Source organism: Oryzias latipes, chromosome 2 (genome assembly GCF_053564925.1).
Source record: "Oryzias latipes strain Hd-rR chromosome 2, Olatipes_Hd-rR_3.1".
NCBI lineage: Eukaryota > Metazoa > Chordata > Actinopteri > Beloniformes > Adrianichthyidae > Oryzias > Oryzias latipes.
In genome coordinates, this window is record NC_136238.1 from 31758984 (window position 1) to 31785006 (window position 26023).

The following is a 26023-nucleotide window of genomic DNA, read 5'->3' on the forward strand; positions in this document are numbered from 1 at the left end:
GTCAGGAAAAAATACATATTTTATTCTTTTGAAATGTATTCGTAGTTCACTCAGTTGTAGTGTGCTGTGATTCACAGCAGCAGATTCAAGCAGTTGAAATCACTGATTTGAGGTTGTAACTCTAATGAACACATGCAGATGCTAATTTGTCAGTTGTGATTTTATTTGTCAAACTTTACAGCAGAAGATTTTCACACACAGATGCAGACTTTTGGTTTGTCACATTCTATTCTACAAATTCTCACATCAAATCTTCAAGCTCGTCCATTTTGACACATTTTTACAATCTGCTCTGCCAGCAGCACCTCCAGGCTAACACGCACACATAAACACACCCACCAACACCACCACAGCTAAATTGATGGGGCCCCAGACCTCGGTCCTGGCGGTGATTTCTAAATAAAATAAATACAATTACAGACATGTGATTGTAACTTTATTGGCAGCATATTCCTAACATTACACAGCTGGTGTTGTGCTGAAATAAGCCTCAGAGACTGTGTCAAACATTTACTTTAGATGCCTGCATCTTTACTGTCAATAATCAGTGATGAAAGTCTTCCGGGAATTCCCGGAAACCCGGGTTTTTGAGCAAACCGATCGTATCTTCCGGGAAATAAAGACCTGATCTCTAGGGACAAATCGCTTTCCGGATGAAAAAAAATGTCTGAAATCGGCGAATTTTCGCTTAATGTTCTATATTTCTCCATGGATCGCTTTCTCTATGGGCGCGGCTATCTTGTCTTCATCTATCCGGCCTAATTGACCAATGACGGGACGTTTTAGTTGCTTTCGGATGAGAAATGAACTTTCTCTCTGAACTGATGCTTTATTCAACCCATCGGGACGATCAGCATATATATCGCAGAATCTTGACTGCAGCGGTGGTGCTGCGAGACCGTACTGTATGTGACGTGATGCGGCGCATCGCTTTTTGTGAGTTTTTCTTGATCTGACTGCAGAATAACCGACCACATTGATCAAAACTGAAACCTTTGAATACATTTCTCTATCTAATTTATTTGTTTTTCCTAATTATCATGATTTAGTTCGGTTTTGCTCAAAAACATTATTGACATTAATTATAAGTATTTGGTGGTTTGGACCCACACTCCCTTAAAAAACAATGTTTACAATGTTTAATTTTGTTTGTATGTTTGTTTTTGATATTTCCCAGATTACCAAGTATTGGTGTTTAAGAATTGATGTATTATGTTATAGAAAGATGGTTTAAAGCAGATCCCATATTTTGATGTAATTGTAGTTTGAGAAAAAGCAGAAATCGTTCAAATAAATGAGGTACTTTTATAGAATATCATAGTTACTGGTGTTCCTTTTGCTATTTGGGGCTTTGATGTTACTATATTTTAGCAATTGTATGTTTAAGGAAAAGCTTAGATTGTAGGATTGTGTTACAAAAATGAATTATCCAAATTCATTTTTAGAACCAGCAAGTCCTTAATGTCAAGTCAAACTAGGGGTTTGAATTTTAAATCATGATGCTCCAATTAGTCTTAGTTTCTTGATTAAGAAGTGAATAACTAGCTGCCAGAATGTACCAGAATTCATCTAAGACCATGTATTTTTCAAAAATTTCGCTCCCTGCCCGCCATATCGCTCAAAGAAAAGTTTAGGGATTTTTTTCCTTGCCTGACTTTCATCACTGATAATGGCAAGAATACAAAACATTATATTTGTTTTCAGACTGTTTTCCTATTTATAATTTCACATAAAAATTAATTGCCTGGAGACAGAATCAGGTTAAAACTACATTTTCTGTCAATCCCACCATCCCCTTTCTAGTAAATCTGTCCTATTTATCTCAGCATGATTTAATTTGAGTATACAGTTATATAACATTAAAGACCTGTTGGTACCATTTATGAATTACTTTTATGCAATTTCATCTCCTTAAAAAAAACAAAGAAAATCACTGTATTTAATTAAGCAAATGTGATTTAAGTGACTTTTTTGTTTTGTTTTGTGTCTTTTTAAACTGTGTAAATGTGTAAATTCCTTATTGCTTTGACTAAAATGCTTGAAATAAATCAAAAATCAATCAATCAAAAATATTATTTTCTATCTAACTGGTTCAGACTACAAGTTATTGACTGAAACAGCTCTCCTTATAGGGGGCAGGTGTAGAGGACAGTTTTATAATGTTGTGCTAAAGAAAACAAGAAACTTATTTTAAAACATTAAAAGTTTTTTATTGTGCATAATCTGAATCTTCTTCCACTTTCGGCTTCTCCCATCAGGGGTCGCCACAGCGAACAAGTCGCATGGTGAATTTGGCAATGTTTTACGCCGGATGCCCTTCCTGACGCAACCTTCTCAAACCGGGCTTGGAACTGGCAGAGGTAGAGAAGGGACCAGGGAGCAGCCCGGAGTCGAACTCGGGTTTCACGGATGGAAGGCGCCGCAAACCAGCATGAGCTAAATCTGAATGACTCTTTAAAATTGGTTTGGTACTTAACAATACATAAAGTCACCATAACATATAAAAGGGCCTCTACTTGTGTTTCTGCAGCCCTACCCCAGTGTTTGATGACTGAAGAGGAAGATCTCTGCATCCAGCAGAGGAACTTCAGAGTGGAACAGGAAGAACTGGAACGTCCACAGACCAAAGAGGAGCAGGAGGAACAAGAACCTCTACAGATGAAAGAGGAACCAAAAGAACTCTGCATCAGTCAGGATGAAGATCAGCTTGATCTGAAGCAGGAGACTGATACCTTGATGGAGATTCCTACGTATGAGGAAGATGAGAACAGTGAAGCAGATCTAAACAATCAGCAGAGATTTAACAAAGAAGAGAAACTTTGCTCTATCAGGTCTGGTAAAAACTCAAGAATAATTACTAACCCGTCTGACTACATGGAAACTGGGTCTGATGAAAGATGTTATATCTGTAAAGAATGTGGTAAAATCTTTTGTAACAAATCTCTGTTCAGAATTCATGTAAGAATCCATGCAAAAGATAAGAAATTTTCTTGTAAAGAATGTGAGAAAGGTTTTAGTCACAGATCTAATCTTAAAACACACATGAGAACTCACACAGGAGAAAAGCCTTTTTCTTGTAAAGAATGTAGTAAGAGTTTTAATCAAATATCTACTCTCAAAAGACACATGAGAACTCACACAGGAGAAAAGCCTTTTTCTTGTAAAGAATGTAGTAAGAGTTTTAATCAAATATCTCATCTCAAAACACACATGAGAACTCACACAAGAGAAAAGCCTTTTTCTTGTAAAGAATGTGATTCAAAATTTAGTTGCAGATCTAGTCTTCAGACACACATGAGAACTCACACAGGAGAAATGCCATTTTCTTGTAAAGAATGTGATAGAAGTTTTCGTCATGCGACTAGTCTTAAAATACACATGATAACTCACACAGGAGAAAAGCCTTTTTCTTGTAAAGAATGTAAAAAAAGTTTTAATCAAATATCTTCTCAAAACACACATGAGAACTCACACAGGAGAAAAGCCTTTTTCTTGTAAAGAATGTAAAAAAAGTTTTAATCAAATATCTACTCTCAAAAGACACATGAGAACTCACACAGGAGAAAAGCCTTTTTCTTGTAAAGAATGTGATTCAAGTTTTAGTCACAGATCCAGTCTTAAGACACACATGAGAACTCACAAGATTTTCTCTTCACAAACAATGTAATAAAGGAGTTACTGTAAACTCTAAATTCTAAACTTTTCTGATAAGTGGTCGACCTCTCAACCTCTGCACCACAGTCAAAGACTTTATTTTACAGGAAGGAAAAATCTGATGGCCTCCACACCATATTGATGAAGTAACTTCATTAGAGGGAGGCACAAGTGAGTATTGAATGTGTAGAAATGAAGTTTTCTACTAATCTATTGTCATAATATGATATTCTTACTTTCTAGGATTTTTTTTAGGTTTTCGTCTTTTCTACATCAAAAGCAAAAAAGTAATGGATCAATACATTTTAACCTTTGTGTAATGATGGTAGACAAAGAGTTTTACTGCTGACAAAATATGTACAACTTTTTCACAAAATGAATGTTTTAGATGTACCTGCAAATAGAAATGAGTTTTTTGTTTTGAGTAATTAGATCTAATTCTTGAATGTCTTCATTATGGTTGAAATGTTTTTTATACATCTTTAATTCTAACACTTTTAATGTGATCAGTGAACATTTAATAAACATTTAAACACAAAGTAGTGACTGCAGTATATACTTTGTTAGGTCAAGTAATAGGGCTGTAACGGTACACGTAGTTGTACCAAACCGTTTCGATACGGCACTTTCGGTTTGGTTCACCTTTGTACCGTTTTGGTTTTTAAATGTTATTTATTTTTTTGTTTTTATTCCCCCCAATGTAATAACTTTGTGCAGAGACAGGACTAATGTTAAACGCGAGTTTTCGCCGAGACGCCATTAGGTGACGGACAGATAGCATGTCAACTCTAGCACTATGGCTAATGCAGACGTGAGACCAGAACTTGAGGACCCACCTATCCCCTTACGCTCTCCTGTGTGGGAACACTTTTGATTTGTGTTGAGCATCCATGAAGGGAAAAGACAGTTGGATTAGTCGAACACTGTGTGCCTACATTGTTTCACGAAGATCGTGAAAAACATCTAATCTGCTAACGCACTTAAAACGGCATCATCGATTGTCTGTAATTATTAATGACTGAACTGTTTGGCAAAGTCTTTCAGATGCCGGTGGAAAATAAGTTTGCTATTTTGGAGGAGATGAAGGTAAAGGTTACCAAATACAGAGCAACAGGATGCATCCCTCTTGATGCTAACCCTCTTGAATTGGGAAGAATTAATGAGACCAGCTATAAGCATATTGCAAAATTGGCAAAGAGGTATCTCTCCATTTCTGCAACCTCTGTCCCGAGTGAGAGGGTTTTTTCTAATGCTGGGGACATCGTTACCGCTAAAGGATCTCTCCTCATTCCTGAAAATGTTGACAAACTCATCTGAAAAACTGAATACTAAACTGAAACTTAACTCAGCAAAATCAAAGATAGGAAAAAAGCGAGAGTTGACACACAACGCATGCAAAAACTTTTTTGGTGCTGGCAGTGGCAGTCATATCACGCTAAGTCACGCTCAAAGTGGTCAGCAAAATCAAAGATAGGACAAAAGCGAGATTTGACACAACGCATGCAAAAACATGCATTTTGCTAACGCAAACGTGCCTGCCTGACACGTGTGTGTAGCTGTTTTTTTTTCTTCCCCGACTGCTTCAAGGAGTGGACTGATGCATGTAGCGTCATTTGAAACACTGAAATTAAATGTAAAAAAGATACTAGTGCGTCTTTGTAATAATTTGCTCTCTTCAATGTAATAACTTAGATAAAAAATGCAGTAAAGAACCAAATATATCGAATGGCCTTCTCACTGCATATAACAAGAACAGTGAAAATAAAAATGCACAATGTTGTGTTTTAATTAATTTTACACTTTGTGGAACGTAATTTATTATTGAGGTGAAATATGATCTTTCAGCCTATTCATATGATATGATCATTGTGTTTAACAGTGCTGGTAGTCTTGTTCATTTTCTTTCCTTTTTTATTTGCAACGTCTAAGATGGCTGACTCACAATCTTTATAAATATAGCAGAGTGTAGTAAAAATGCATTTGGATTTTAAGTTTTCTAACCAAAATAAAGTCTAAAGCTTACTGACATAAGTTCTAAAAAACACATGTGCTTTGACACAGGGGCTTTATCTTAAGTGTTTACATTCTTTTTGTTCCATTAACTATTCAAGAGTTGACACAATCCCAGCAGATTCTAATGTGGAGAAAGCAGCCTCACACTGAGATGCAGCGCTGCACAGTAGGGACGTGATTACGTAATCACCTTGAATCAGCTGATTCTGCAGCCCAGAAAAGAGGCTTTGTTACTGTATATCAGGATGACCCAAATGCAGGACCAGACTCCAACGTTGAGGGAAGATCCAGAACTATTTTCATAAAAAAACACCACATTTGGTGGTTAAAACTCCTCTAAAATAACCAGGGTATTCCAGGAAGCATGTTTAAACTCCCCTGGCTTTAACCCTGAACTCTGGCTGATATCCACCTGAACTTGCTACTCTGGGTATGTCGGTTCCAAAAGACCGGATAAGAGTTGGCGTAATTACGCTCGACTTGGTAACCCTGGGTTAACGCACGTGCACAGCAGGTACATAAAGACATTCTCAATGGATCACTGATTTCCGGAGTCATCATGGAAATGTGTGGTGAAAAAAAGAGAGAGAGCCATACTTCAGTGAGACGGAGTCTGAGATTAATGACGGCATATGAAGATTATAAACCCATCAAAAATTCTGATGGATTCTGATTCTGATGGACTTCATAAAGATGACTCCTCCCACTTTGGTTTCTGTCAAATGTAGAAAAACTCAAAGAACCAAAATCAATCCAGTTTGGATCAATTCTGTCTTTCAGATCTTTGGAAAAACTGAAGGAATCTCTGCATCCCAGATTTCTTCTTGAGTTTTGGTTTCTGCAGGTTTTCAATCTCCTCTTTGATCTGATTGAATGTGTCCATCAAGGTCTTTGAAAGCATCATTTTCTCCTCCTCCTCCTTCTTCCTGAGGGTCTCTGTGAGTGAGGAGATCTCCCCCAAAAGGGAGGACTGTTCTTGCTGCCGTTCTCCTTCCAGGTTCTTGTGGTTCTCCATCAGAGCTGGTCTCCATGGGACTGTTGCCTCCCTCTGTGGTGTCAGTCAGTCAGGAGGTGGGAGGGAGGGAGGGAGGAGTCTTTGTCCTTCTGGACATGTTCTTGGATTGGGAGCAGATCAGCTTGGAGTCCAGAGGACTCCTTCAGCTGTTGGGCTGAGTCTGGGAGCTTCAGCTGTCCTGCTTTTCTCTGCACTGACGGCAGCTTCCAGCTCTCTCTCTCTCTCTCTCTCTGCTGAGCGCTGCAGGAGTGTTGACTTGGTCTCAGCCACAGACTGCTGACATGTTAGCTGATGTTTCAGCTGAGTCAGCTCTTCTTTCCAAGCTGATGTTTCCTGCAGAGATTCCTGCAGGAGTTCCTCCTGCTCCTTCTTTCCCAGAGTTCCTGCAACCAGACGGAGTCTTTGTGCTTTGGAGCTGCTTCTCTTGGATGAAGCGCTTGGTTAGCTCACTTTGATCTCTTTCATGTGGGACTTTGTCTTGAAGCGGATCAAACTGAAGGTGGGACTCCCAAAGCAAACGTTCTGGGATGTTTGCTTCAGCTCTGTGCTTCTGTTCTCTGGTTGCTTCTTTGCTTTGGTTGCAGAGACTTGGAGCTCTCTCTCTCTCCATGCAGATCAGCAGCTTCTTTGGAGGCAGAGGCAGCTGTGTGGGAAGTCTCTGCAGGTCCAGAATCTTCTGATGGATCAGCAGCTGCTGCAGGTTCCTCTGGGTGGAAACACATTTCTGCCAAACAGAACATCTGTTTGTCTTTGTTTGGATGGAAAACGGAGGAAAAAACTTCTTTGGAGAGAAATCTGCTTGGTTTCTTGTTGCTATGAGCTTGTTGAACAAATGTGGTCACTTTCACAGCTTCACTTCAAACAACTTCCAATAGACAGAAATTATACATTTTCTATTTATTAAAATAAGTTTGTTAAACATTTTTAATCTTTTTTTCTGTAATTCTAGGTCTGATGTCTTCATACATGATGGCTAAAAGAACAAAAACCAAACCAAATCAGTCAGGTCTGTAGTTTGAACTTGGATTAGAAATGAGAAGGGCGACACCTTCTGGCTGTATCCAGAACTGCATCTTCTGGTCAGAAAAGTGTTGAAAAACCTCAATTGTGTCTGTAAAATTTCTGCAGCTTTTTTGTCTGAAGACATGAATAAAGTCTGGATTTGATCCTTAATGAATCTTCATATTTCTTTGTCCTTCAGTCTTTCTTTCAGTCTCAAACACACTGGTTCATTTGATCCTAATGAGAACATGTGTGAGGCTCCAACATGGCTGCCTTCACTGCAGGTTCCTCTTCACAGCATGTGTTTGTGGATCAACACACAAACAACAACAGGGGCCTGTTTCAGAAAGGAGGTTAAGTGTAAACTCTGAGTGCGTTAACCCTGAAATCAGGGAAACCCTGGGTTTTCCGTTTCAGAATGGGAGGTTTGTTAAACCAGAGAAAGCAGAGTAAGTCAAACCCGTTTCTGAAAGAGGGGTAACTTATACTCGGAGTCAGTGTCCATGGTTACTTATGCTGTGAACCTAACCTGGTCGGGAGCAGGTTTTATTCTCTAAACTCAAGGTTTCTGCCGGTCCCCTCCACTTTTTAAAGACGAAGCGGTATGTTTCGCTTTAACCTTCATTGCCCACATTTCCGTCACACAGAGACGGTCTAAGTGACAAGAATGGCTTGTTCTTTTTTTGGAGGACCCAATAGACGAGGAGGCTGCATTAATTCTTAGAGAATTACATTTACGTCGTGCGAGGATTTTGAGAAGACTCGATTTTTTGTCATTTCCCCATACGTTTTTGTTTGAGCGTTACCGTTTTTCGTTGCAGTCAATTACATATATACAATGAAAACACTATTAGGTATTGCTATGTAGATGTTTCATATGTCAAATATAGTCAACAAAGCCTACATCCATGACATGCTCACATTTGACCTGATTGAATTATGTTTTTACACTTCATTTTTAGCTGCTGCCATGTTCTTTTAATTCCTGCAGGATTGAATCTACATGAAAATGAAATCAGGGACATTGAATTAGATTAATGTAACAATTAATTTTTGGAAACACAATTTGCTAGCACTGCTTAATTTCTTAATCCCATATAAACCTATACCACTTGATCAATACAAGGGTAGTGTTGCAGTGTGTGTGTGCTGAGCGGGGTGCGATCCACGAGAGACAAGGGGAGGGGCGATTGCAGGTGCAGATGGGGGGGGGGGGGGTGAGCACAGAGCGGAGGTGTGTGCGTGGAATATATTGTGTGTTCGGAGGACGGAGCACTTAGTTAAATAAAGAGAAGGTGTCATTCCCAGAATAACTGTTTTGGAGTCATTCTTAATCCGCTCTGGAGGTTGAGGGTTTCCAACGGGAAGTGAACCCCGAAGGAGAATTCCCTTCGGCCCTGAAGGAAATCTCCCCTGCGCTTCTGACCACGGTCGGAAAGACGAGAGAAAAGAAAGGGGAAGTCTTCGCGCAGCGAAAGGTTCAACAGTAGACAAAAGTTCACTTTTAAAAACACAATTGCATGTATTAATATTAAACTGACCAACGTTTGCAAGAGGGGAAGGTTAACAAAAAAGTCCTCTAAACATTACAGACGTTAAATGCATTTTCCCCCAGATTGGTTCTGTACACTATGCAGCATTTCATGCATTTACACCAGGAATAACACTTCAAAAGTACACCTAAATATCCCCATTTTTTATTTCACTCCTTACGCTATTTAAAAAGTTATTACAGTCAATATTTTATAACAATGATTTAAATGCAAACTTAGGCATTAACTTGAGCAGCTATGTTTTCCCACGCTAACTGTCTCTGTTTTGCAGATGCAGCGGTGTTGCTTTTCTTCTGGAATATGTGCTCATATTCACTGTAACTCTGCAGCAGCACGTCAAGTTCAGCTGGCGAAAAATACGCAGACCTCTTTTTTTCACGGTTGCCATGGTGACTCGTGATATCTGCGCTCCATTAATAATGGCTTCTTATAGTCGCGGTGCGCACGCTCACCTCCGAATCAGTCCACTCAGAATTGATTGATCTAACTCGGATCAGCTTCTCTGAAACAGAAAACTCAGAGTTGTTAATCTCCCGATTGACCAACTCAGAGTTCAAGTTTAACCTCAGAGTTGGTTGAACCTCCTTTCTGAAACAGGCCCCAGGTAGAAGGATCTTTCATTCTTCAGCACCACCAGGACCCACATCCAGCCCATCAACAGCCAGAACATCAGTGACATCAGCGTCTGATCTTCATCACATCATCATCATCAAAGGACCACCTCTACGTTTTTACAATCTGATGGATTTCAGTCTTTCTGCAGCTTCTCATCAAGTGGATTGTCAAATATTTTCATTTCCTGTTTTCTGTTTTAAATGATGAAGAAAAATCTTTCCAGTTTCAAAAAGATGAGACTAATAAAGTTATTGGAAAGACCCTGTCTGCTGCAGGACCTGTGCAGGTGCATTGTGGGTAATAATGTTCTGTTTGGGATATTTGCTGGATTCTGGATGTTGACAGTTGTGTTGGTCCTGATTGTTTACCGTTGTGGTTTGGATGTTTGTTGTTATTTGTAGCACAGCTGAGTAGGTTCTTCATAGACAACATGTTGCTCTGCCAATGTGCCTTTGGGCCAACTTGATTGGGCTGTTTGGAAGAAGAATGAGGATAAATGAGAGCCTCCATCAGATCATGTTTCTGCTATTTTTCAGAATCTGAACCTGAAAGCTGTCTGTCATATTTATGCAGCCTTTTTCAATAGAAACTGATCAGGGGCCTGTTTCAGAAAGGAGGTTCAACCAACTCTGAGGTTGAACTTGAACTCTGAGTTGGTCAATCGGGAGATTAACAACTCTGAGTTTTCTGTTTCAGAGAAGCTGATCCGAGTTAGGTCAATCAACTCTGAGTGGACTGATTCGGAGGTGAGCGTGCGCACCGCGTCTATAAGAAGCCATTATCAATGGAGCGCAGATATCACGAGTCACCATGGCAACCGTGAAAACAAAGAGGTCTGCGTATTTTTCGCCAGCTGAACTTGACGTGCTGCTGCAGAGTTGCAGTGAATATGAGCACATATTCCAGAAGAAAAGCAACACAGCTGCATCTGCAAAACAGAGACAGTTAGCGTGGAAAACATAGCTGCTCAAGTTAATGCCTAAGTTTGCATTTAAATCATTGTTATAAAATATTGACTGTAATAACTTTTTAAATAGCGTAAGGAGTGAAATAAAAAATGGCGATATTTAGGTGTACTTTTGAAGTGTCATTCCTGGTGTAAATGCATGAAATGCTGCATAGTGTACAGAACCAATCTGGGGAAAAATGCATTTAACGTCGGTAATGTTTAGAGGACTTTTTTGTTAACCTTCCCCTCTTGCAAACGTTGGTCAGTTTAATATTAATACATGCAATTGTTGATTTCATTTTCATGTAGATTCAATCCTGCAGGAATTAAAAGAACATGGCAGCAGCTAAAAATGAAGTATAAAAACATAATTCAATCAGGTCAAATGTGAGCATGTCATGGATGTAGGCTTTGTTGACAATATTTGACATATGAAACATCTACATAGCAATACATATCTAATGTTGTTTTCATTGTATATATGTAATTGATCGAGTCTTCTCAAAATCCTCGTAAATGTAATTCTCTCTGAATTAATGAAGCCTCCTCGTCTATTGGGTCCTCCAAAAAAGGACAAGCCATTCTTGTCACTTAGACCGTCTCTGTGTGACGGAAATGTGGGCAATGAAGGTTAAAGCGAAACATACCGCTTCGTCTTTAAAAAGGGGAGGGGACCGGCAGAAACTTTGAGTTTGGAGAATAAAACCTGCTCCCGACCAGGTTAGGTTCACAGCATAAGTAACCATGGATACTGACTCCGAGTAAAAGTTACCTCTCTTTCAGAAACGGGTTTGACTTACTCTGCTTTCTCTGGTTTAACAAACCTCCCATTCTGAAACGGAAAACCCAGGGTTTCCCTGATTTCAGGGTTAATGCACTCAGAGTTTACACTTAACCTCCTTTCTGAAACAGGCCCCAGGTGTGTTGATAACATTTGAGTGTGTTTGTGGACAGGCTCCGCCCTTTTTGTACTACATTTGAACCTTACCGTAATGATAAACAACCAGTAAACTTGTTGCTTTATGCTGCTTGATTGTCTTATCCCCCTTCCCCTCCTATTATCACTCTCCTATGCGCTTATTGTGCATTGGCTGCACCTATTTGGTGTTGCCAACATGAATTTCCATCCCTTAATGTTTACATACATTTAAGTATTGTTTGTAACTATGAAATGACCGAAAGGTTACTCTGGTAATCACTTTGATACTAAAAACCTTTTTATGATTCTAAATGTATGGTATTTTCTTTACTATTTGTACTGTCATGACAGCGATGCTGCTGTCAGTTTACCTTGTTGTTGCATCTTCAAAAGTGCAGATTAAAATGTGACACTGAATTTGAAACAGCAATTTCTGCATCTATCATTAAAGTATTTATTAATAGTACAGTGGAAATTAGTAGATTGGGTTAGAATATTGATTTACGGTATGCGCCCCTAAATTTTCTGGTTGTGCCCCTAAAATTTTCAGTTGGGGGCCACTCTGCTCCTAGTGAAAAAAGTTAGTCTGGAGCCCTGTGTAACAGGTGCTTCTTCATAACATCAGAACATCTTTGTCTTTGATCCTTCAAATCTTCTGAAATCTGATCATCCATGGATTGTTTTTGTGGGATCAGATCCAGAGTTGCTGAAAGTTCTGCTGCCCTCTGCTGGTCAAAGTGTCCAAACAGCAGAGGTGTTTCTCTCCTTCTATCTTTCAGTCACAAACACACTGGTTATATTTTATACTATTAAACCTGTTATAAGATATATAAGGCTTTATAACGGCTGTCTTTACTGCACACAAATTGTGTTTTATGAACAAACTCGTGAAAAAAAGTAAACAGTTCAGCTCAACATTAAATATTTCTGCTAAGCAGATGGTGAACATTAGTCCAATAAAAACAGGAAAAACAGTTGTTCTGGACAAGAACACCAGACACAAACACCAGTCTGGTTCTTTATCCAAATCTTCTTGAATAAATTTTTAGGAAAATCCTTTCCTCACTAAATGGTAGAGATGCGGTTCTACTAAGACTATGGATCGTTCCTTAGGTGGCGATCCAATTCAATTCATGAATTAAGCTCAACGTTTCACAGACCGAAACACGATTCTTGCTTTTTAATAGAATATGTTTGTACAGTTACTATAGGTGTGTATTTTTACAGGATGTATAAAAAAGTTTAAATTATATGAATTAAATCAGCATCATTTAGAACCAAAGATCAAAATAAACAAAATTGATACAAACACAAAGATTTATATAGAAAGAAAGAAATGGGGTTTGTTACTTCAAACAAGTTTCCATCAACATTCTGGTTATGTTCAGCAGTAACATAAACAACAAAAACATAAACCTCAGTCTTGTCACATTGCACGGTGGTGCAGTGGTTAGCGCTCTTGTCTCAAAGCAAGAAGACCCTCGGTTCAAGTCCTGGTTGGAGGATCTGAAAACAGTAGAGTTTGCATGTTTGCCCCTGTGCATGTGTGGGTTTCCTCTGGGGACTCCAGCTTCCATCCCAAACATGCTTCATAGATCGATTGGTTGGTCTAAATGGTCCCTAGATGTGAATGTGAGAGTGCATGGGCCCTGTGACAGACTGGATGCAGGATGTCCCCTGCCTTCATGACCCCAAAAGGGAACAAACAGCTTAGAAGATGATTCGCATGAAAATGTTCTCCACAGATTCTCCATCCTAAAAGTTCTGCAACACTTTATGTTTTAAAACATTGCATATTGAAGCTGCAGAATTTGCTGATTCATGGTGATTCCATTAGTTAGTGGATTTAAAAGAATCTTTTTTCACTCAATGGTTACTAGCTCACATGCCTTGACAAATTAAAAACTGAAGTCCCTTCTTTTAGCCTAAAACAACAATGAAATGACAAAAAAATCAAAGATGTTTACAAAACATTTCTCATAATAATGTACACACTTTGACAACATAAACATTGTCTTATCAGAAAATACAACAATGGTCAACTAAATAAGTTTTGTCTAAAATAATAAAAAAAAAAAAACAATGGCAGGACAAAATGTAGTTAATGCCTCCTTTGAACTGAATTACTACATCAATGCTCTGTGTCATTGAGGCCACCAGATTGGGGGTAGTCACTGAAAAAGATTTAGGCAATTTTGGCAATATGGGATGGTGCAGAATACAACCAGTCCACCAGTCTGACTGAGATAATTTACCCCTCCAATACCAAAGCAGTCGCTGGCAGGAAGGACACAACACACTTTGTAACCCTTGTGCTATCTTAGATGACCCCATCCTTGCATTGACGTGTTCTCCCTACCATAACAAAGGTGGAACATATTCATGTAATCCATAGACACCAGTGAAGATCACAAATCATTGAAGAAAAATTGTTCAGGGCACTGTCTAGTGGGTCTAGATGACCCAACTCCCAATGGTAAAGTGTCTAGGATAGCACAAGGGTTAAACATGATCACTAAATGTTTTTGACATAAACATTTGTTAGAATGTTCTTTTTTCCCATCGTTTTATTTAAACTTATACAATAAATTCACAAAATTAAACTAAGGCTTAAAATATTCCAACATTTTTGTTTTTTGTATATAAACAAAAAAAGTTCTTTCTTTTAAAAACAAAAATAAAAAAATAAAAAACGACCAAATGGCTTTTTCACAATATTTTCCCATGTACTGTACAAGTTTTCTGCTCTATGTTTTTCTGTTTTCGTAGTTGAAATCTTTCTGTAAATCCTTTATAAAAAAATGTTTTCGTTAAAAAAGAAAAGCTTCTCACCTGTGTGAGTTCTAATGTATTTTACTAGATTACATTTATGACTGAGCCATTAATCAGCCATAAAAACTATCTCTAACCTGTATGAGTTTTCATGTGTGTTTTTAGAAGAGGTATTCGACTAAAACTGGCATCACATTTATTGCAAGGGAAAGGCTTTTCTCCTGTGTGAGTTCTCATGTGTCTTTTGAGAGTACATTTACGACTAAAACTTCTATCACATTCTTTACAAGAAAAAGGCTTTTCTCCTGTGTGAGTTCTCATGTGTATTTTAAGTTTTGATTTTTCACTAAAACTTTTATTACATTCTTTACAAGTAAAAGGCTTTTCTCCTGTGTGAGTTCTCATGTGTAATTTGAGATGAGATATTTGATTAAAACTTTTTTTACATTCTTTACAAGAAAAAGGCTTTTCTCCTGTGTGAGTTCTCATGTGCGTTTCTAGACTATATTTGTGACTAAAACTTGCATCACATTCTTTACATGAAAAAGGCTTTTCTCCTGTGTGAGTTCTCATGTGTGATTTGAGATGAGATAATTGACTAAAACTTTTATCACATTCTTTACAAGTAAAAGGCTTTTCTCCTGTGTGAGTTCTCATGTGTGTTTCTAGACTAGATCTGCGACTAAAACTTGCATCACATTCTTTACAAGAAAAAGGCTTCTCTCCTGTGTGAGTTCTCATGTGCGTTTCTAGACTAGATCTGCGACTAAAACTTGCATCACATTCTTTACAAGAAAAAGGCTTCTCTCCTGTGTGAGTTCTCATGTGTGTTTTGAGATGAGATATTTGACTAAAACTTTTTTTACATTCTTTACAAGAAAAAGGCTTTTCTCCTGTGTGAGTTCTCATGTGTGATTTGAGATTAAATTTATAACTGAAACTTTTTTCACAGTTTTTACAAGAAAATGTCTTCCTTCCTGTTTGAGTTCTCATGTGAAATTTCAACTGAGGCCGCCCACTAAACCTTTTACCACATTTTTTAGATGCACAATATCTTTCATCAGACCCAGTTTGGACATGACTTCTGTCTCTCTTCTTCCTCTGATCTCTGTTCTGTGGGTCTGTCTCTTCATCTGTAGTTGATGTTGATTCTGTCTCTTCATCTGTCGTTGATGTTGATTCTGTCTCTTCATCTGTCGTTGATGTTGATTCTGTCTCTTCATCTGTAGTTGATGTTGATTCTACATGTTGGTTTCCTCCATCATGACTATCAGTTACATTAAAGCTCTGTTGATTGTTTAGATCTGCTTCACTGTTCTCATCTTCCTCAAAAGTAGGAATCTCCATCAAGGTATCAGTCTCCTGCTTCAGATCAAGCTGATCTTCATCTTGACTGATGCAGAGTTCCCCTGATTCCTCTTTAATCTGTGGTGGTTCTGGTTCCTCTTTAATCTGTTGAAATTGTTGCTCCCCTTGTTCCTCTTCAGTTTGTGAAGGTTCTGGTTCCTCATGTTCCACTCTGAAGTTCCTCTGCTGATTGTTTAGATCTGCTTCACTGTTCTCATCTTCCTCATAAGTAGGAATCTCCATCAAGGTATCAGTCTCCTGCTTCAGATCAATCTGATCTTCATCCTGACTGATGAAGACTTCCCCTGGTTCCTCTTTAGTCTGTGGATGTTCCGGTTCTTCCTGTTCCACTTTAAAGTTCCTCTGCTGGTTGCAGTGATCTTCCTCTTCAGTCATCCAATGCTGGGGGAGTGCTGCAGGAATACAAACATAAGAAAAAGCCCTTTTTATACTTTTAAATGAATTTGTGTATTGGCAAACACCAATAAAAGTCGAAAACTGCTCAGTCATATATTTCACACTAGTTCAGGGGTGGGCAAACTACGGCCCGTGGGCTTAATCCGGCTTGCCCCCATGTTTGGTCAGGCCCACTGAACAATATCAGAGGCCCGTGTTTTTTTATCTGCCCACATGATCAAGAAGTGACATTTTATTTCCCCCTTCTGCAGTCTGTGCTCCAACCTGAAACCCTCTAAAATTCCTGTCAAACATAACAGAAGAGAGTCTTCTCTTTCTACGTCGCAGTTCGTCTTTACCGGTTTAGTTTATTTTTTTAGAGCGATTATGCTGCGTTTTTTAAACAGCACCCTGTTCTGTGTCCTGATTGGCTGGAGACCCTGTCAATCAATCTCCTCAGACCGTGCCGTGTCTCCTGTACAGAAACGCGGAGCTCTTCAGATCTACAGAAATCTTTGATCCATCAGATCTTTGTTTTTATTCTAAGATCCTGGACTTAATTTCCATGAAAGTTTGAGATTTCAAACAAGAGAAAAGGATGAAAATGTTCATGTCTGTCTGAGAAAAGTATATTTAGTCAGTGAGGAGTTTTACTGCCATAAACTTCTGTAATCAGACTCCTTGGATTTCAGCGATCACGGTTATGTTTACAACGAAACTCCTGCAATAAAACGAGGGAACTCTGTACTGGTGAAAAGATAACACAGATATATGATTAGCTGCAGCAGAACATGTAGAAATTTTCTTTTTCATAATTACTCGAAGAGGAACAGATGTGCAGGACACAGTGCAGCTGCGCAAATCGTGAGAAGTGACGCAGCCCTCAAAGTCTCAGCGGAATTATGACGGGAGAGGATTAACCATCAGAAAACAAGTGGAGGGAGACCAAAGATCCAAACAGTCAGCGTCATAATAAAACCACACATAGCATCGAGAATTAGAGACAAAAAAAAAAGACAAACATCCAGAACAACAGGAACACGGAGGTCCGGGACTGAGCTACCCAGAACAAGAAAACAAGATGGCCGTGGGGAAAAATGCACATAGCAAAATTCCGGTGGCCCAACAGAGACAAATTCTTAATTATACAACCAAAGATTGAATTAAGGACGTGCTGCACAAACACAAGGGATGACATAGTGGCATGCATCAATAAACCAGAGATCCATGGCAGAAATAATACTAAATGGTCATAGGACCATATGTCTTACTTAAACAAAGCGGAATTCTAGATTCGAAAACAAGTCGCGACCAGAGAAATGCAAAAGACCGGTGATAATGGAGGAAAATAGAACACAGAGAAAACATCAAGAAGATGCAAAACAAAGGGGAGCCCATAGGATTACACCAAGTCCAGCACAGGACTTCTGAGAAATGTAGTCGAAAACATGACTGATATGACAGGCGAAAGCTAAACTGATACATAACACTTTGAGTGCCACCTAAAGCCAAAAGATGCCACTGGGAGGGATGGTGAGGCCAAACAGTGAGAACATCAGCAATATCAGCAGTATCGTTAAGATCAGACCTCAACGGTTCTGCTATCGGTACTGGAAAAGTCGCTTTTTTTGGGTCCCACAAGATATAAACGTTATCTGCCATAATTAACTCTACAAGTCAGTCAATTTTGCTTTAATTAATGATTATATTAGTTTCGCTATTCTCTCTGAAGAGGAGAGGTCTGTCTGACTATTTGTGTGCACGGGGGGCGGGGCTGTTGTTTAGACAGTATGCGGGGGGCGCGCACAGGAACGCTACCAAAGTTTTAGGATGGCGGAAAGAGCTAAACGGTCCAAAATGCTGCGGCTCTCTGAGTTTTTGTAAAATAACCACCATGTTCTCAGAGTGTCATGGTGCCTTTAACACCGTCAGGTAGTACCGAGAAGGCAGAAGGAAGAGAGCATCATAAGCACACTGAGTGGGCGTGTCTGCAGCTGTGAAAGCCGACAGAGTTGGTGGCGATCTCGCAGGGGACAGGTGAGCGCCCAAAAAAATAAAAAAATCCTTTCATCCCCTTAGACTAAGACCACCCATTTTCGCTTAAAACGAATTAAATTTGCGTCAGGGCGCCCCCACTGTCAACTTGCTGCTACGATGACCGTATGATTCCAGACCACAACCAACAAACTAACAGCTGATCCTATTAAAACATAGTTGTTATCCATAAAATTAATGTAATGATTTGGGTTAAATGGATTTCAAGAAAATAAATAAAAAGGAGTCTACATCAAAGTGAATTTGTTTCCATCATCCCACTCATCTTTGCTCTGGTGCTTGACAGACAGAAAAGTCTATTGAAGGTTGTGAAAAATAGACAAAAGATCAAAGGAAAGATCACTCTCATAAAGAATACAAATAATAAAATAAATATCCTGACAGCATTTTGAATCAATACAAGTATTGTCAAATGAACTATCATTATTTATCGGAAAAACCTTTTTTCTAACACATCTAGTGTTGTGGCTCCTGTGCTTTCATCTCAGTGGGAAACTGATCCAAATGGCTCTTAGAGAGGTTCAGGTTGCCGACTCTGGTCTAGCACATCCATGTGCATTCCATGTTTTTATTGGAACATTCTCATGTATAAAGTCAAATGTTTTGTTAAAAAACAATGCTGTTACATAATGACAAAATAAAACACTTTGTGTTCTTAATTTGTCATTTATTTATTTGTTTATTTTTCGTCCTCAAAAAGTATCAACAAGACTACCGTTAAAATGCCGGATCGATAAGCAGTATCAATAAGAGTAGTAGTAACCTTAACAATACCCATCCCGAGTCACGAGTAAATCCTGGTGGTCTCTGATTATGCTACACGGTTCCTAGAAGCTTTTCCCCTGCACACCATTACAGCTCCTGCAGTCATGAGAGTGTTAATTCAGTTTTTCTCCAGGGTAGGAATACCTGATGAAATTCTGACAGACCTGGGAACCAACTTAACCTCCTGGTTGATGAAACTTTTCCATCAGCAGCTTGGCATCAGTAGCCGCGGTTACATGGGCAGAATATCCTGATCGGATCAATGGTCGGGTTAAAATTCACCCGTGCACACGGGCACAGAAAACCTTTTTCCGATTAGAACAAACGTTCCCATGGCTCACACTTTCAGTCGGAATGAATCATCTGGGCATGCGCAGTAGTGTAAAATTACCCGGATGCCAAACTAGGTCCCGTTGTAAACAAACCGCTGCCACAGACAGACAGCATGTGCTGCAGCTCCGTAATACGAGACTATCTTCCAAACGTGCTTTTATTAATGTTGTGAATATTATGAAGTGCCTGTTCGCTAATCGTTATATTTAATCTATGTGATCAGTGCTTTTTTGTGAATGAAACAGAGCTGGAAGGCTAACACGCGCTAACAACATTAGCCTTTTGATTGACACAAAATCCAGCACCATGCGGGAAAAGCTGTAATCTGCATCTTGGCTGCACGCAAATGTCTGGGAATAACATCAGTCTTTATTTTGTCGGGACACAACTGGAAACACAAATCCTCGTGTTTGTTTCAACGGTTTCTTAGCACCAAGAGGCATTTCTGCTCTGAGCACACACCGCCCCAAAGCCAATGTGTGTGCTGGCGGTCCATGCTCTTCTCAGACGCGGTTCTCCTAAAGCCGGCAGCCGCTAACCCAGAGCGGCATGACGGATCCATGTCTCCCACATATTACATACAACAAAACGCACGCGTAAGAAAGCACCCTCCCCTCAAACACACATTAAAAAATCCGGCTGCTCTGCTCAGACTCTGAGACATGGTTCACTCGGTCCACAGGCACCCGAACCGGGACGCAGAGCTCGGGTGCTGGGTCACGGGGCACGAAGAGCTCCTCCCCCCACATCTCCCTCGCCAGCGGGGCGAGAGCAGAGCGGCGCTTTTCACGGGGCCTCCGCAGAGCAGCTGGCCAGTCCCATATGAGCTCCAAAGCTTTCTCTCAGCGAAACACCGTCTATGCATGATGTAACCCAGAGCAGTAGTGACACACGGTCGGAATGAACCGTTTACATGAACAATGATCGGATAAACAATCAGTATAACCCACCTATCTCCATAGGAAAGAAATTTAGATCTGAACGAGTCTGATCGGGGCAGAGTATTCCGAACGGTGTGTTTACATGACGCATTTTCCTTCCGATCAGGCGTTCTTTCCAATTACTCTTGCCCATGTAAACGCGGCTAGTGTTCAGAGACTGAAGCATGTCAGAGATGTGGAGACATGGCAGGAATAGATAGGAATATGTTACATGGAGTAATGGGTGGAATTAGTAGTATGGCCAGCAAGATATTTAATGAATGCATTGAAGATGAAACTGTATACACTAAGCTTTAAGATGAATGTCAAAGAATCAAAGGCAACTCCAAATACCTGAATCTCAGACTCAAATGCAGTATAATGTCAAACTATTTCATTTTGTTTTTCTTTACAACACTGTAAGAAGTAACTATTTCTAGTTAGCTGAATGATCTCAGTAATTTAATTTTATTTAATTTAATTAAGTAACTAAATAGTAAATGTAACTTTGCAACAGTAACAAAAAGCAGAACCTCAAGGCAGTCAGAGCAGAAAAGTAAATAAAACTTTTTAACTATTGATTAGGAACAAATGTGAAATAGCAGTGATTAGAAGCAGCATGAAAACTTCTTAACTAGTGTTTCCTACTACACTGTAGTGCTCTCTTCAAAACATCTGAAACAGACTAGAGCAGATTTAAGTTTGATATGCTCTGTTTTCAGTCATTGAAAAATGTAGAAATAAGTGCTAGATGTCACCAGAATGCACCAAATTGCACCATATTAAAATATTCCGGGGGGGGGGGGGGGGGGGGATGCCCCCGGATCCCCCTAAAGTTGCAAGCACCTGCGGAGCGGCGGGTCCCGCTGTGCGCGGTGTCGGGCCAGTAACTTTCAAAAACTACTGGCCCTGTGGGCCAGTGCAAATTTCTGGGCTATGTCCACCCCTGTATAAGTTATTGTTACATTATGTTGTCAATTAAAGTTTTAAATTTGACAATGTAGTGTGGTACATTGCAAACAAAGGTCAGATATTATATTGCATTAAAGTCTAGTTTAAAAAATGACAATCTGTGCTTTAAAAAGAATAATTGTAAAAATCGAGAATCGAATCGAACAGTGACCTTAGAATCGAAAATGCAATCGAATTGAGGATTTGGAAAATCATGACACCCCAATAAATGACAATGCAAAATGTTGTTTTTTTGCATTAGAAAATGCACAGTTTTTATCTGAAAATCCTCATGCTATTCTCTCAGAGCTCTTCTCTACTCTGTAGCTAACACAGCTCCGCTGTTTGTGCTCACAGATCCAGTCTGTCGTCACATCTGTTTTCCCGGCTCCAGCCAGCAGACCTGGCCTGCTCCGGACTCCTGAACCTTATGATATTTTTTATTTTCATGGAGACAATAATTAATAATAAACAATAAATCAGGTCCACTGGTTTTATTGTTCCCTCTGGGGTTAAAGCGGGACAGCAAGCTTTCAAACTCAGCCAGAGAGAGATGGAAAAACACACGTCCTGGTGCGTTCACAGAGCTCCAGTACATAGAAGATTAGAGGCATTCCAAACAACGAGTTATATCACTAGAGGAGACATCAAGTGATGGGAGGAGAGCACCGCCATCTTGGTGAGGTCAAGTTACTGCTGCAGTGCATGCCTGTGAACAAATTTTTTGCATAATACCAGTTCATTGTGCGGGTTTCAACTGCCAAAATCAGAGAACTGAGTCCATGAAGGAGGAAGGTATATCATTTCACAGGTAAGTACTATAATTTTTTTTCTTTTAATGCTGCAGGGGTTTCATTAATCATACACATGTTGACATTCATGATGCTGCAGGGATGTTATCAACATGCTGCATGATGTACGTATAATTTGCTGTCGACATAAATGTACATTTTATTTTGCTAAACTTGTATACAGCATACTAGGCTATTATAGTAATATAGATTTAAACATTCAGAGACTGAACTTTTCTTGCAGGTTTCCAATGGATTCAGACTTAAGGAAAAAGTGGATCTTACATGTCAAAGAGGTCTAAAACTCCTAAATGTTTACAATTTTTTTTAAATTCTTTGTAATATTTTTTTATTTGTTAGAAATCCTGCAACACTGCATTTTCATTGAATTTTGAGCTTTTAAGGCTGACTGTTTCTCTTCTTTAACAACAACAAATGATGTCTATATATATATATTATATATATAAATATAATATATTTACATATATGTATAAAAATATATGAATTTAAAATATATATATAGTATATAAAAGCTACTTAGGCCGCCTTTACACTGCATAGTTCAAGTGACCCAATTCCGATTTTTTCCTCTCTTGTGGCACAGATCGGATATGATCGGTGAACGTGTAAGCAGGACAAAAGCGCATGGATTCCGATTTTCTCAGATGGGATACAGGCCTCTCTCATATGTGGAAATAAATCGGAAACAAATCGGATACGTGCATTTGCGTGTGCCATGTAAGCAGACAAATCGGATATTCCCCAGTAAATGCGAGTCGAACGTCAGTGACGTCTATTCAGGACACCACCAACTGAGATCACATGACTTATTAAAGTGCTTTTGTGTGAAAATCTCCCGTGCATTTCTGACCATGGTCGGAAAAGAGAAGTCATCGCGCAGGAAAGGTTCAACACTTGGATCAAACTGTTAGTACATCACGTCTGCAAACACTTTCTCATTCAAAACTCAGAGAGAGCAGAGCAACCCTCCTTCTTTTCCTCCCCCGTGCATCCCCTCAGGAGCGCCCAAGGCAACGGCTCCTTCCGTCGCCGCTTTGCCTCCATGACAACCGCAGTCACAAAAGTCTGAAGTAGGGCTGGGCGATATGGCCTAAAAATCTCCGATTTTATTTTTTTTAATTCGATTTCCGATTTTTTCCCGATTTTTTTCCCCCCCACCCTTCTTAAGGAAAGCAATAAGTACAAAGGGCAGACAAGTTCAAGCAAATGTTGCTTTTATTTAATCAAACCCAAGACAAATGTAACTCCCATTTCTGGGATGAATAATAAATAAATGAACACGCTCTTGGAATCAAAGTTAAGTATAAGATTTTTCTTCTTACTCCCTTTTTGGACTTGTGTTTAAATACCGTATTTTCCGGACTATAAGTCGCACTTTTTTTCATAGTTTGGCAAGGGGTGCGACTTATACTCCGCAGCGACTTATATTAGAAATAAATTGAAATAAATACATTGTTAACCCTCCTGTTATGTTCATTTGTGAGGAACAGAGATGATGTTTCTGGGTCAATTTGTTGTGTGAGGTATGTTAAGTGTTAAGAGGATGTTAAGTGACTCAAAGAATCAGCAAACTTTTTTTTTACAGTAAGATCTTGAAGGCTAACAACATAATATTCTATTTTCCAATGATTTCATAGATTCAGAAATGCAATAAAAGTGAAAACTGTTTCTACAAATACAGGATAAAAACAGAGTAATAGTTGGCCAATGATGCTTCATGAAAGGAATAAATAAATAAGTTTGAGGAAAAATTACTGTGAAATTATTAGATAAACAGTCTGCTATGATTGTGTCATATAAGGTTGTGAAAGTTAAAATGCGACTTATAGTCCAGTGCGACTTATCTGTGTTTTTTTCTACTTTATAATGCATTTTTGGGCTGGTGCGACTTATACTCCGGTGCGACTTATAGTCCGGAAAATACGGTAATTGTGTCTTGTTTTATATAACTTTTGTCTTGTTTTTGTCTAATTTAGATTTATTAGATTAGATTAAGTCTAGAGTAGCACCGTTTTCTAAAGGATTATCAATACAGCTCATATCTGGGGTCTAAGTTTTTAATTAAATTAATAAACCCCGTCTTATCCACGGAGATGATGATGATCATGAAGCAGCAGGAGTCACGGTCACGGTCAGGATGACGGTAATAGAAGAAGGTTTCCCCCAGATTAAATGCTATGGACTCTTTACTAACCCATTCTGGAGAATCTAAGTATCAGAACAGGGAGGAGGAGGATGATCGCCTCGGGTCCCCCGCGCTTGAGCACGGTCGGAAAGGGGAGAAAGAAAAAAAAGTCATCGCGGGAAAGGTTCAACACCACGCTCTGCCATTTAGCTGGAATTTTTTTCAAAAACCGTCCAGTTGCGATAAGAGCCCCCGAGTTTGGCCTGAAAAGAGCGATCAGCCCAAATATTAATCCAATCAGTGACCTCCCTTCCCTTCCACTGACTGGTCTCAGCAGCATCGTCCACCATGGTTGATGTTTACGTTCTCGTTCCCGCCTACTTCAACGCAAAATGATGACATTTGTTGCGTGTCGATGACGTACTGTTCGGAATCAAGTCGCCTGGCCGGTCAGACGGCGGTCGCAATTGAAAAGAACGGCTACAATTCGGAATCAGGACGGCAAACCCACGGGGCCTGGGTCGCAATTGAAAAGATCGGATCTGTGTCGTTCAGACTGTCATGAAAAGATCGGAATTGGGCCGCTTAGGGGCAAAAAATTCGGAATTGGGTCGTTTCAGCCTGCAGTGTGAACGTAGCCTTTGACTCCGATGGGCTTTAGGCAGGGTGGGGGGTCTATTCCTCCACGTCTGTAACAGTAAACCCAGACCAGTTCCGAACAACAGATAATTTTATTCCTTTGTTGGGAACAAACTTCCCACTGTCACCGGTAGCCCTGCTGTCGCTAGCTGCCTTGTGTGCCGATTGTCGCGTGTCACCGTGTGACACTAACGCTACGGAAGCTCTGGGGAGCCAAAAATGCGCCAATAAAAACTCGATTTAGTTATTTTTGAAATCACCCGTAACAAAAAATTCGAATTAATTCATTTGATCGATTTATCGACCAGGCCTAGTCTGAAGGATGTCCGCGGAATGCGGAAATGCTGCTACGTAGTCCTCAGAACGTCTACGTTTGATAGTTTCAGCATTGTATAGTGTAAATGCAAAAATCAGATACGGGTCACTTTTAAAAGATGATGTAAGCGAGTCGTCAAAAAAAAAAAAAACGGATATAGTCAGAAAATCGGATATGAGCATCAAGACCTGCAGTGTAAAGGCGGCCATAGACACCTCTAAAAGCAATAGAAATCATTGTCATGTGGGTGTTGTCGACCTCACCAAGATGGCGTCGCGCTCCGCCACCGTCGGCCAGGCTTCTAAAATGGGCGTGTCTCCTCTACTGATATGACTCTTTGATTCCAACAGCCTCCCAGCCCAACGTAGTCCGCTACTATATTTTCATGAGAAAAAAATAAACGCAGAACCAACATTAAAACCTTCAATAGCCCATTTTTATCCGCAAATTTAGAACCAAAAATCGACCAAATTTGGTAACACTGTGGATGTGTTGAGGTGCATACTCCCCCCTAGTGTTGAGGTGCATGCTTTGCACCGTCACGTTCACTGATGCATCTTCCATCAATGTAGTCAGGGTGCTGCTTATGTCTGAGTAAAGGAGTAGCCAATCACAAATGTGTCTCCGCCTTTTCTGGTTTGATTGTCAGACTCATTCTGCTGAAAAGGCTCATTATGAAATAAATAAGTCATTCTGAAAAACAGCAACATGAAATAAAAAAGATACTTAGGAAAATATTGATTTGGAGATCTGAGTTTCTGTAGATTTTTCACAATTTCATGATTTTTTGATATATTGATGAGAGATTTATTGTGATTGTGTATTTGCATGAGGTCATATTTATTTATTCAATTATGAACAGTTTGGGACTC

The 26023-nt window shown here is 39.5% G+C and overlaps 3 protein-coding genes across 8 annotated transcripts in view; 2 read left to right on the plus strand and 1 right to left on the minus strand.

Annotated features, from left to right (window-relative positions):
* LOC144987451 (uncharacterized) overlaps positions 1 to 4193 on the plus strand; it is a 16072-nt gene extending 11879 nt beyond the window's left edge. Inside the window, exons 3-4 of one of the 2 annotated variants that reach the window (XM_078936881.1) lie at positions 2259 to 2360; positions 2531 to 4193. In XM_078936881.1, the coding sequence (XP_078793007.1) occupies positions 2259 to 2360; positions 2531 to 3498 (1070 nt within the window). In that variant the 3' untranslated portion in view covers positions 3499 to 4193. Of the gene's footprint in view, positions 1 to 2258 lie in introns of both variants that reach the window. The other variant, XM_078936890.1, reaches the window with a different exon arrangement.
* Positions 1 to 26023, plus strand: part of LOC144986665 (NACHT, LRR and PYD domains-containing protein 12-like) — a 515000-nt gene that overhangs the window by 258715 nt on the left and 230262 nt on the right. The window lies entirely within an intron of this gene.
* The window catches only part of LOC144987283 (uncharacterized), a 38206-nt gene continuing 12325 nt past the window's right edge, over positions 143 to 26023 (minus strand). For 3 of the 5 annotated variants that reach the window (XM_078936616.1, XM_078936621.1, XM_078936618.1), the window contains one exon: positions 143 to 16252. In XM_078936616.1, coding sequence (XP_078792742.1) covers positions 14625 to 16252 — 1628 coding nt within the window. In that variant the 3' untranslated portion in view covers positions 143 to 14624. Of the gene's footprint in view, positions 16253 to 19053; positions 20809 to 25414; positions 25527 to 26023 lie in introns of those variants that run through there. The other 2 variants (XM_078936623.1, XM_078936625.1) reach the window with 2 other exon arrangements.